We start from the raw sequence: 12,570 nt of genomic DNA on the forward strand, positions 1-12,570 counted from the left end.
GGGAGGGGTCCCACAGCTGGAACAGGTCCATCGACTCCAGGACGGCCGTGGCCCGGCCCGGCCTGGCCCAAGCAGGGCTTGGCCGGGCCCGCTGGCCCCCACACGGGGCCCACAGCCACCTGTCCCAGCGCCGGAAACGAGAGAGAGCTTGGAGGGGGAGTTTGCCTATTCTTAAATGTGGATCACAGAGGTGATCACAACTTTAAGTGGCTTAGAGAATTGTCCATATTCAAACTGGCCAGCTGATAGGTTCTATCAGTTCCCAGAGGAAACTGTAAGCACCCCTTAGCAAGGACGTCCCTTCCGGGACTATGCTTGCTAACCTATGACACACAGACATACCCAAGGCATCCAGTTCACACTAGCAAAACTCCACTATCAGGACTCCACTAACAGGACAAGTAATTCATCTGTGACTTATACTATTACAAATCAAAGCACAATCCAACCAAGGAAAAGCTCAAGCATTACAGAGGGCAAGAAGTCACTGTCAAGTGTCCTATTACTGACCAAACACATGAAAAGAACATTGTCATGATCCCCAAAGTGAATACTGAACACCCTCAGTGTTCACAGTGAAAATTAAGAGCACCATGTACTTAATGATCCGTGCATTGATACTGATGGAAATGCCAGATTTCCTTTATTTAGGGGAACACAGTTACTGGAGAGAGGTCCACAAAGGTTGCTCATTAAAGAGTAAGAAGCCTGTAATACGTAGAATAGGAAACCGTATAAAGCAACACTGGGTTTATTTGCTTTGCCATTCTATTTTACGCTTTCTATAATGCTAAGAGCATACAACTTTTACTGGTTCAAGCTAAAATTCACTCTTGCACTTTTGCAGCATCTATAGATAAAGATCTGAATACATACCATTTCTAAACACCCGTTTAGACTTCCTCAAGTACAACAGAAATCGCAAAAACACCCCATCTTAAAAAGACTTTTAAACCTAAACCAGCAAACAACTCAGGCAGCAGCTGCAATTATTTCAGCAGTGATTTTCTGTGTTCTTTTTTTCCTACCCACACAGCAATGAGCATGTGCATCCCTTATTCTGGCGAAACTTCTGAAAAACTGAAACGAGCATTTCAGAATCTATATCTAATCTGAAAGAACTGGGAGATAGTGGTCTACAGCTGCTCCATGTTGTTAACCTTCATGGCACACTTGTGTAATGCCAACCGTTTCACGTCTGTCTGCCTCAACAATATGAACACAACAAACAGCAGTTTTTGTCAGAATAAATCAGTACACAGAGCACCTCTGGAAAACAAAAGCCTGTAAGAAAGAAGGTGGAAAATGACAAGCTGGGGAGAAATAGGAAGACAACTGCAAGGAGAGTGGTACAGACAGAACAAAATGGCAAGGCCAGAGCTGGTGTCAAACTTTCTCTAACTTCTGCAGACTGAAGTAATCATCATCACCCAAGGGGGAGCTCAGAGGTGGTATTTTCTGTGGGACAACGTCTTTCTTGTGCCAGAGGTATCCTGTGGGACCACCACCATTGCAAACAAACTGATCAGTGCTTTGCCAAGTTCAGCTTAGCACTCTGAGACCACAGCAGTGTCTTGGCCTTTGCTTATGAGTTGCACCACATGCACACCTGAGACTCAAATGCCACACTGCTGAGAACACCTGTTTGCTATGTGCGAGAACATCTCAAATCTCTATCCCTTCAGGTATCTCTGCATCATTTTGGTCCTCCCCCCACTTCAATACAAGCCATTCCTAAAAACCATACTTTATACTTCATCAGCCTCGATGAAACTTGTCCTTACCTGTCACCTAAAATGCAAACACAAATAATGTGTAATTTCACTTTGGTATGTAACCAATCATGCATATACTAAACTGTCTATTAGAAGTCAAAGAAGGTAACATTTATATTTAGCTTTGTTCTATTTCAACGTCCTTAACAAGATGAATATAATTATAGACAGGTCTGCAATGCTGTGAATTGGCATGACTTTACCAAATTCCATAGCAATTTGTCAATTTAAATTAGCTGAGAATATGGTAATAATGTTACATCTTAAAAAGTACAACAGAGAAGTAACTTGGGACAAAATAAAGAAAGGAATACGCTGTAAGCAGCCAAAAGAAGGGCAAAATGCTCATTAATACCACCGACTTATGATGATCGGCTAAGTACTTATGTCAAAAGTTCTGCAACTTATGTACACTGAGATATGCTGGAAATATGCTTTAGAAATTGCCATGCCACACAAGACAGGCCACCTTTCACGGCGCTCTTCCAGTCAAAGACTTGACTCATTGTCCTGCTGGCTGATTATGCCTTCTTAATAGGTGAAATAAGTAAAGACTGTAGCCAGCTTTTGACCCCAAATGGTGTTATATCCTCCATAAAACCAATAGCTTTTGTAATTTTTATCCTGATTCATTTTACTACCGTGCCTGTTCTCTCCATGGACAGCAAATGCCTAATCCTTAGGAGCCCACTGGGAGGCCAGCATCTTCCACACACCCATGTCTGCCTTGAAGCCAGACAGTGCTAGATATAGAAGGTATTTACCCGACATATCTCTGTGTCTGCTATCCTTGGCAAAGGTCAGTTTTCTGCTGAACTACAGGATGAATATGTTTCTTCATGCCTTAAATAAAGGCATTCATTTTAGTGAAGTAATATTTTTTAATATGTAATCATTGATGTTTAAACATAGAAACAGCATAATAAGCAATTATTCATCATAAGAGGGGTGATCTAAAACAAGTAAATGCTTATGAGTAAGATACACATTCAGGTACAAAAAAAGCCTGGAGTCTCCCTGTACTCGCTTCCTCCCTATCTGTGATTCACAGGAAGAAAGTGTTTCTTCTAATTCACTGTATCTAGGTAAAACCAAAGAAATATTAGAATCACTCACAACTCATCTTTTAAAAATAGAATACCAAAACAAACAAGAAAAATGTAACAGCGAAAACATGGAATTGTAAATGTCCTTAGATTACACAGCAAAATAGCTTAACAAGAATTAAACTGGTGGCTGCTAACCCCATGCAATTTTACTTAATGCTTTAACCAACTCTGAAGTTTTCTGTAAAAATTCCATCAACAGCTAAATCTGGCACAGAGAACATGAAGAAAGCAGGATTGTATACCAAAACCAATGCTGCTCTTGTGTTATACGGATATTAAAATAAAATAAATGAAAGTGTGCTCATCTGTCTGCTAAAGGCAACCTTGCATCTTTGGTGACCTGATGACTGTGACTTCTTACTTTAGAGGTCAATGATAAACTCACTTATTCTTTTGGTCTGAGTTAACAAAACTAGTGTGTGTACCCAAGGAGATTCTTGTAGAAGCTACGTTCCTCCTGTTGCCACTTAAACATACCCAATTTCACTCTTCTTGTCACCCAATGATAAAACATTATGTTTTCCAGAACTTTTTAATACGTAAGGTCACATTTTTTTGGTCTGAAATACTGTATAACTTTTTTCGCTATGTTTCCACTGTTTTGCACAAATATATATTGAAATGACCGGATTTCACACAGTTTAAATGCCAACAAAATCAGTATAATCCTTTCAGGTTTTTTCACTGAATTGTCCTTGAGAAGAAATCATCATTTCTCTTTCAACTAATGGGTTATACCTACAAAGAGATCTGGAACCATTTTCAGGCTCAGCTTAAGAATTGAATCTCACTGAGTGACGGGTAGAGGCTTTTCATATGGCCCAGCAGATCACATTCTTAAAAGAGGACTCTGTGACAACCAGGTTTTCAGATGCTAAGGCTAAAAAGACAGAGGGGGAACATGAGTTTGACAACTGGCCATCTGTTTGTGCCCTCAGCAACATGAGCAACCTAGTAAGCATGCATGAAACAGAATTTTTTTCCTTGGATAGACTGCAGCTCTCCAACCATGCACAAAAATATTTAAAAATGAGAAAACTTCTGCAAAGATGGCAGAAAACAGAACTCTGGTCTTTGTAATTTCCCCCACTCAGATTAAAAACATCACTCAAACTGCTGTTCACTATGAGTAGTCAGCACAAAATCAAGTATCACTGTGCACATGCAGTGCCCCATCACATCAGCAGATGCCTTCCAGAACTGTAAATCACATCAAGAAGTTGACTATCAACAGGTAGTTTTACTATAGTGAGATGCTTCCTGGTTTTAACACCTTTATCAACTCCAGACTGACAGAAGAACATCCTAATTATTTTCATATTTTACTGTATGTGTGATTATTCTGGGGTGAGAACTCCCTATCAAAGATGACTTTTTCAGCATTAAGGAAGAAGAATAAGCAAGAATGAGTAATTACACACACAAAAAAAAAATATATATAATTTGCAGAAAAGCTAATGACCTGGAATACTTTGTCTAATCCACAGCCTATTTTTTCTATTAGAGAGCAATGTCTGTCACAAACACCTTACACCTTTCTGGGTAGGAACATTACAGCTTAACGGTGCAAAGTAATCCTGTCTTCTAGCTCGGCTCTTAATATGAAAAATTCTTCTCTGTAAACTTAAAATGGAACACTTATTTAAAGCAACAAGATTTGAAGATGGCAACCTGCAGGAGATGAAATGCAGAATGCTACACAATCTGGAAAGAACTTATCCTTTAATTATATACTACTTTCTACAAATGGTATATGACCATTTTTTGCACTCTGTTCTGGCAAGAAGTACATTTCATTATCCAGGTGACATGCTGTTGCCCCTTTTATTTCTGATCAATGCCTTGAGGCTGGAAGGAAATATCTGGAGGGTTAGCTAGTTTCTTCAAGCTTCCTCTTTGCCCTTAATTGCTGGCTCCACATAGTCTCCCACTGAGCATTACAGACCTCTCCCTTGGAACAAGTAGTTCAGCTCTATCCTAATTGCCAGGATATGCCACCATCTTCTATGACAGACAGGAGAAGACAAGGCTCACACAGATGCTCTGCCTTCAAGCATGCTACAGAAAGGTGCTCGCCCCCCAACACTGAACCAAGGATGTTCTCTGCCTGCTGTCTTGCACAAGCACACACAAGACCATGACTTACTTGGATGCCCTTGCAGTAGGGGAATACAACTGCTGGTATGAAACTCACAGGAAATAATGGGTCTCCCAGGAGAACTCTGACTCGTAAAAGCAACAATTGCCCCTGTTCTTTAGGCAAGGCTCTTTCTTGCTTTTCCTCCCATAGAAGTGGGATGGATGCTATCTTGTGTGAGCACGTAGAAGGCTGTCAGAGGAAGGAGATGTTTTGTTTGGGCTCTCTTCTTTCAGTAAGATTTTCTAGCTACTGCTCTGCATGGGACAGTAGGTTTACCCTTATGAGTCAATTTTATGCTGTTAAAAGGAGCTCCTTTTCCTCAGATGAGACATATTCCATAAAATACCTTTAAAAATCTTCACCTTCCTGTAGTAAGGAGGGCATAAATTGCCCTCTTTTGCAGGATTTATTTAATGCCAAAGCAGAATTCTATGTTGGAGGTTTTTTTAAATTTACTCACATTTTGTCCCTTTTTCAGTTTTAATTTTAAGTGAACTCTCCCAGCAAGTTGAAATTTACTTTCACTCTAGGTGTTGAAACTAGTTTGACTTGGGAGTGGTTAGACTCTGACTCAAATGAGAATTCACGTTTTACACAGTAAGTAATCCATGGAAAAAAAAAATATGCCAATAGGTATCTTCAGCTCTTCATTTATGAGCAATAAAAAATATGGGAAATTAGTAGAGACTGATAGGAAAAGGCAGAAACAGCATTAGTGCCAATATAGAGAAAAATTATCTAAATTAATTTTGGCAGGGTGAACTCTTCTTTCAAATTTATTTGTCTTACCACATTAACACTTTTAACAGTGACAGCCTACACATTTATTTTGAGGTAATAGTATCTTAAAATATGTGATGAAAATGAAAGTAGAGAAAGAAGTTACTGAAATTGTTTGCTGTAAAGACATTCAAGCACTCTCCCCAGCTCTCTGTGCTGGGAAACCATGCAAAAAATAGTGCATACATCTGTATGGCAAAAACACCTGCATAAAAATTGTGATGCTTTTGAAAGTGCTAAACAACCCATGCTAATACCTAGACTGCTATGTGGTGTGGTAATTTGACACTTCTGAAAACTAGACCATTCATTTAAATGCCTGAAACCACATTTTTCTCGCTGAAAGGAAGAGATTCACAATTTGACATAGTTGTTCTTAGTCAGCTGAAAGAGAACAGCAACTTGCTTCACCAGACCCGTACAAAATCTCCACAAGACCATGCTGGAAGTACATGTTTTTTACATGACGCAGTGATGGGGACTGAGTTAATTTCAGGCAGGCTTTTTAACAGCAAGACAAGAAGGAGCTGTCAGACACAAACCCAGCAAAACAAGGCAAGCTCAGTAACACCGTGAGCAGAACGGTGGTGGTCATACTGCTTTTCACAACCCTCAGCATTGCACTTTATGATGCACCTTTTTACTATTGTGTTCTACGAGATCTCTTTCTAGGATGAGTAATTTGTTAAATCACACCTACTGAATTTCTTGCAGTATTTATCAAAAAAGTATCTATAGGAATGGATGGGTAGGTTTCATGTACGTACTGCACACAGACAATATTAGAAGGCAGTATAAAGTTAGAATGAGGGTACATTAACAGAAGTTCATAGAATGGAAAATGCTTGCCTTAGAGAGATTTTAAAACTGAAACTATAGTAACACCTGACCCAAAACTGCTTTTTTAAAGTACCCAAGGCTATATTCAACATTACTTCATCTACAGAATCTTTAGTGAAAAAATGAGAATCACAATTCTTGCCATGTTATATCAAAATCAGATTCCCATCTCATACCACAGACTTCTCTTTCATGCAAACAGTGTAGTAACAGCAAAAAATGTTAAGCCACATTTGGTAGGACACTTAAAACTGAAAGATGCAGAAACTTCCAGGTATTTTGAAACAGCATTAAACAGACATCTAGGTAAAAGCTGTGTATCTAGTTTTCACCCCTCTCTTACTGTAACAGTAGATTTTAGGAATATAATTGCCTACTTAATAATCTGAACACAGCGTTACACACAGCCATCAGACAGCCATCAGCACAAGGAGATGAACTGTGCTTGCACCAGCCCTTCCTAGGTTCTGAATAAAACTGATTACATCTGAACTAAAACCATTCAGGGCAATGGATTCCAGTACAATCAACTTCTCACCTTCGGAAGTCGTACTTTCATGAACACTTTCATCTTATGTAAGCTACCAGTGGTTCCAAAAGGAACGGTCCAATCTTCCCTTCCCAACGCCTGTACAGCCAGTGAGCACACTGCCATGTCACAAACATGACAGAGGAGCTGAGTCCAATCCAAAAGACACTGGTCTTAAACTAGAAAATTTTGGAAATAAAAAAACCAAACCAAATGTGTTCCATTTTGGTATTTTCTGATGGACACAATTACATGTTTTAGCTTAAAAACTGCTTTCAGTTTTCTCTGTTTTCCTGCATTTTACATAAATTGAACATCAATATTAAGATTAAGACACAAATCATTTATCCCAAATACATTTTGCTTTACAACTTTGTGTACTGAAGACTTCAGTATTATCAGAGTTACACCAGAATTTCAAAATTCTTCACCAAATGGAATATCTCATGTAGGCAGCTTTATAAATACACAGAAGCAGCAATAGAGCATACCACAAAAGTGGAGAAAAAGGTTATCTCTATCTATTTATTGTCAAGTGGCTCAAACACCTGGTGGACATAATGCGCTAGAACTTCAGACAGTGGTTTCATCTATAGCTATAAAGTTACAAGCAATTTAGTCACTCTTTCAGTGGCACAGTTCCTTATCTGTGAAATGCTTCACTATCACAGTGAGGTGGAAATTAACACATCATTTTACATGAGAGCTTCAGATACTACAATAACCTCCTGAACAAAACACTAAAAGCCAAATACTCAAAATCAAAACCATGTAAGAAAATAAACTGTCATTATTTTAAGCAAAAATAAACAAATACTTCAGACCAAAATTTCCTTGCTTTTTCAGAACGGCCACTGTTGCAATTGTGCTGAAGTACAGAAGGCTGAATGTAAGTCCACCGTGTGAACAGGAGACGAGCTTTGCTAGCAAAATTAATCTGTATGTCCAGGTGTTATCTAGTTTATTTATAATATGCTGCAGTATTAAATCTAATTATTAGCTCTCATGCACAACCTTACTGTCATTGTCCTTCACTGCCAATGAGAGTTAAGAACGTATTTGAATTAAGAAGTATTTCAGGACTGATATGATGTCCTTGTTTAGCCTCAGGGGGAAAAAAAAGCAGGATGAGAAAAATACTAAAACCAGAAGATATCTTTTTTCAGGACAACCAAGCACTGGTTCTATGTAAAGCATGTCAAATGACATATAAAGTGAAAACAACTTCAGGGCATCACGCATTTTCATCTGAAAGATGACAGATCAGCAGATCTGTTCAGTCTGCACAGTTTCTGGAGGAACAGTGTTTCATACAGGGGCAGAAAAAGGAAACTAGAGATTCTTTTAAAATGGAGAACGCCACACATTCACAACATCTGTTTTAGATCCTGCAGGAAGAAAAAAATCAAAGAATCTAGTAATTTTTTTATTTTCTTCTACATACAGTTAAAAGAGAGTAAATCTTGCACAGTCACAGCATCTGACTGAACACCTCTTTTTATAAGAAATCAACCTACTTATTGCTTTCTGACAATGAAATAAAAAATTATTAAATTGATAAACAATCTGCCCTCTATTCAGTGCCCACATTATGCACAAAGAATGCTTTCACTAATAAATTGCTAATTACAACCTTCCCAAAACAGGTCACGTCTCTGCAGTGACAAACAGATCTAACAATTTGGAAGTGTGAACACTATACATTAAGAAAAAACAAAGTGCAATGAAATACAGTCTAAAAGGATTGTCTGAACTACTGGTACTTTACTATGGGATTACAGGTAATCTCCACATAAGCAATAATAAATGTCCTCTGAATCAGGCCTGTCTATTTGGATGGATCTGCAGCGTGCTTATGTACTACCTTAATATTTTGAAAGTGCAGACAGAGGCTGTTCAATCAATCCAAGCAACAAGGGAAAAATGACATTAAGTCTGAGAAGCTGGTCCCAAGAAAAAAAAAATCTCACACAGATAAACTTAACAGTTTGAAGAAAAAAACCACAAATAAACCTTAGGTCCTCACCTGTAATAATACTGGTACACTGACTTTCACGGACTTACCCTGATGTACTGCGAATCTAGCTCTGGGTTTATAAATTAAGATCACTGGTAAATGGACATAATGGGCACTAGAAGCAACTACAGTATGCTGACAAAAACCCAGAGAGATGTTTAACTTGCTAGTATTGTCACTTGCCAAAGAATCCTGCATCTCAAACAGAATGCCTTCTTCCAAGGGCTTCTGCTCTTCCATGTAACCACTATGGCTAAACCATGGCCCTATTATACACTGACCTAAAAAAATATATCTAAAGGAAACAAAGTGTGAAAAATACTTAGTTCCAGGCATGGCTAATATTGAGTAGTAAAGTACTGTCATCTTCCTTACACACCACTTCTACTCTTACTCATTCAAATCTTTCCTTGGTTGGAACATCCATTCAGTGAACATCCACTCCTTTGCCCATTACTCAATGCTTGTGTTCCTGTGGATTGGAAAAACAAAAGTCATCGGGCTGAGGACCTGAAGCAACTGGACAAGGCCTGCTGGCTGAAGAGTCCATGACCATGATCTAAAAGAGGCTGTAGCATTTAGGGACAATTCCTGAGTGCAATAATCAAAAAATGGTGTTACTACTCAGGAAGTGCACAGCTGCAGCAGTGTCACCAAGAAAAAATTCCTACCCAACGGCCAAAAAGAAGGTTCTAGGATGACCCATTGCCCTCCTAAACTGTTACCATGTACAAGTCACTGCTGTTGACCCTGTACTGGAGACCTGCCTGAATGCTACACACGTTGCAGTATAGCTGATGCTCTAGGAGAACCTTCTTTAAGAAGAAACCACTCACACACCTTTGATGTAAGAAGCTGAAATTTTGTTCCGAATAGCTTTCATTTTACACACTTCACATGAGAGCTTATTGCCATAAGCCTGCCACTCACTACACCACTGTACACCAAGAAGACTGCAAAACAACTTCCTAAATCACAATACAAATAACCAGGCAACACAGGGAACGGGAAACCCATATCAAAAAGGATGTTTTTTAAATGTCCTTAAACTATGAAAAGGAAAGTGAAATTTGAGAGTGGTCTAAGTAACAACCCACTTTCACCAATTTCTGTAGGCATTACAATTATTTCTCAATTGTGTTTGAATCATCAAGGTCTTGAGACTTGTTTTCAGTCATCAACTTCCTAAGCAAATGCTGACCCCTCTTAAATTCAAGGCTGAGGAATATAAGGCCCTCTTCCGTTTCTCATTGAGCAAGTGCCAACACTCTGTTTCAACACTGATAAACCAGTTTGTTTGCCATCAGTTACGCCCTTAGGCTTCTTACTTTATTCAGCTAGGAAGACAGAAACAATAGACAGGTTTCACTTCCTGTTTTCTTGCTATGGTATTTGGTTTAGAGAACAGTTCAAAGTAACTTTCAACTTCAGTCACTTTAGTTAAATGATAAATAGTATCTCTGTTAAATAGTTTTTACTGTACTGATTCCCAGGAATCTACTCCACAGGAGGTAATGTAACGAAAAGCACACCTTTATTGACACAAAGAGAGTATGCAGGGGTTAGTACCTCCATGTGCATACCTGACTGTGGTTCATTTTACACAGGCTTTTATACTTTGACAATTCTGGCATCCATCCTTGTTTGTTTGCTTATCTAAAAGTTACAGTTTTAAGGGCTGGGATCTTATATAACTTGTGGTTTCTTTATCTTAGGGTTACAAACATGGTAGATAGTTCCTATCTAACATATTCATCACATTTATCTAACTGGTGCTATGCTTTGGTGCTATGCAGTACAATGAACTGTACTTCATTGATTATGCTCCTCTATTTTCTATCTATTAAAACAAAACTTATGACTTTGCATTTTTCTAGCCTTTCATGACAGCTAACATACCTCTCCCTTCTTATCACCTTAGCCCATCGGAGCTAGGCCCCTGCTTGCAAAAGTGATTACAGTTAAACGCAGCAGTCACACCTTTAAGGGTTTGTTAATTCATACCTGTGCTGAGGTGCTTATGTCAAGTGAGGCCTGTGTTTCAGTATCAATCCTTTTGAAACTGTCTTTTAAAACCACACCAAAACAAAACATATATTAAAATACTAAAGGAAAATGTATACTATGAGCAACCTAAAATTACACTGATTCTCAACCACTGTGTGAACTATTCTACTTCACTGAAAATGACAGAAGTTGTCCTTTCCTTTAGTAGGAAGCAGTAGGGTAGTGAGGTGGGAAAACATTTTTCTGAGCAACCCTGGAGCCTGGGGACCATCTGGGAGTCTGGTCCTACAGCCAGATCCCACAGTGTGCACAGAGGGAGCATTGATGGCTGTGGGAGTGCTGCCTCCACTGACAGGTTCACTTGCAAAAAATAAAAAAGAATGCAGTACTTAAATGTGAGGTACCCTACAAAAGAAAAATAATTGACAAAAATACCAGACAAACTGAATTATTTTTAAAAAATGAACCAAAAAAACAAACACAAAACTTCTTACTATATCAAATTTAAAAATCCAGCTATAAGAGACCAACGTACCATTTACTTTTAACACTATTAAGTAAAAGGTAACTAACAATCAGGGAAAGCAAAATAATGTGTTCAAGTTTCTATCTGTATTTCCTTTTGAAAACTGACAAGCACAACAGATGCTGAAATATATTTTGAAAAGGTGTACAGGTACAATCCAATTTATAACCACAAGCTTGGATCCACTTAGAAATAATATTCAAACATTCAGTAAAACAATTTTTCAGCCTTCCAAGTTATACTGACATTTCATTTAATGTCTCAGGAATTTAATTTGGTCATGGCAGACAGCCTTGCATCTGCCATGGGACCAAATATGGCTCTCATGCACAGAAGTAAGCTGCTGATGTGAAATTTGGCCTATTTGTTATTACAATCTTAACTTTTCCCAGTTTTTTAACATGAATTAACTTTACACTATACATTGATGCCTTTGCTATGTTTTTGTCAGGTTTACATATGGCAGGAATTCCACGTCTCTACATAAACTGAGAAAAAAAAACAAAGACAATGAAGCTTCACAGAGCAGGACTGAGGAACGAGCCCCTGACGACTAGAATCACCTTTCTCATCACCTCCCTCCAAACCTCTTCCTCAGTTTACGTTTGCACGAAGGCCGATGATTTAATCATCCTTCTTCCAAAAGATAAGGAAACATAAAAATCTGCTACGTTATTGAACCACTGCATTTTACTGCCAGCAGGAAATTGAGTCATTACTGTAAATAAAGTACCTTTTGGAGCCTCCAATATAGGTGAAGGTAAAGGTGGAGTCTGAGTACCTGAAATCTGAAAGACAAAGAGCTCCTTTATTACAACTTGTCTTTATTTTGGCTGAATTAGCCGAG

General features: G+C 38.5%; 1 protein-coding gene across 1 annotated transcript in view; it reads right to left on the reverse strand.

The window, feature by feature from the left end:
• PARP8 (poly(ADP-ribose) polymerase family member 8) overlaps window positions 1–12,556 on the reverse strand; it is a gene marked incomplete at its 5' end in the record, with an annotated part of 124,510 nt that extends 111,954 nt beyond the window's left edge. The window contains one exon of the mRNA XM_017746869.1: window positions 12,457–12,556. Within this exon, the coding sequence (XP_017602358.1) occupies window positions 12,457–12,556 (100 nt within the window). The remainder of the gene's footprint in view (window positions 1–12,456) is intronic.
• Window positions 12,557–12,570: the final 14 nt, after the last annotated feature.

The sequence above is a fragment of the Corvus brachyrhynchos genome, unplaced genomic scaffold (genome assembly GCF_000691975.1).
Source record: "Corvus brachyrhynchos isolate BGI_N302 unplaced genomic scaffold, ASM69197v1 scaffold324, whole genome shotgun sequence".
NCBI classification, from domain to species: Eukaryota; Metazoa; Chordata; class Aves; order Passeriformes; family Corvidae; genus Corvus; species Corvus brachyrhynchos.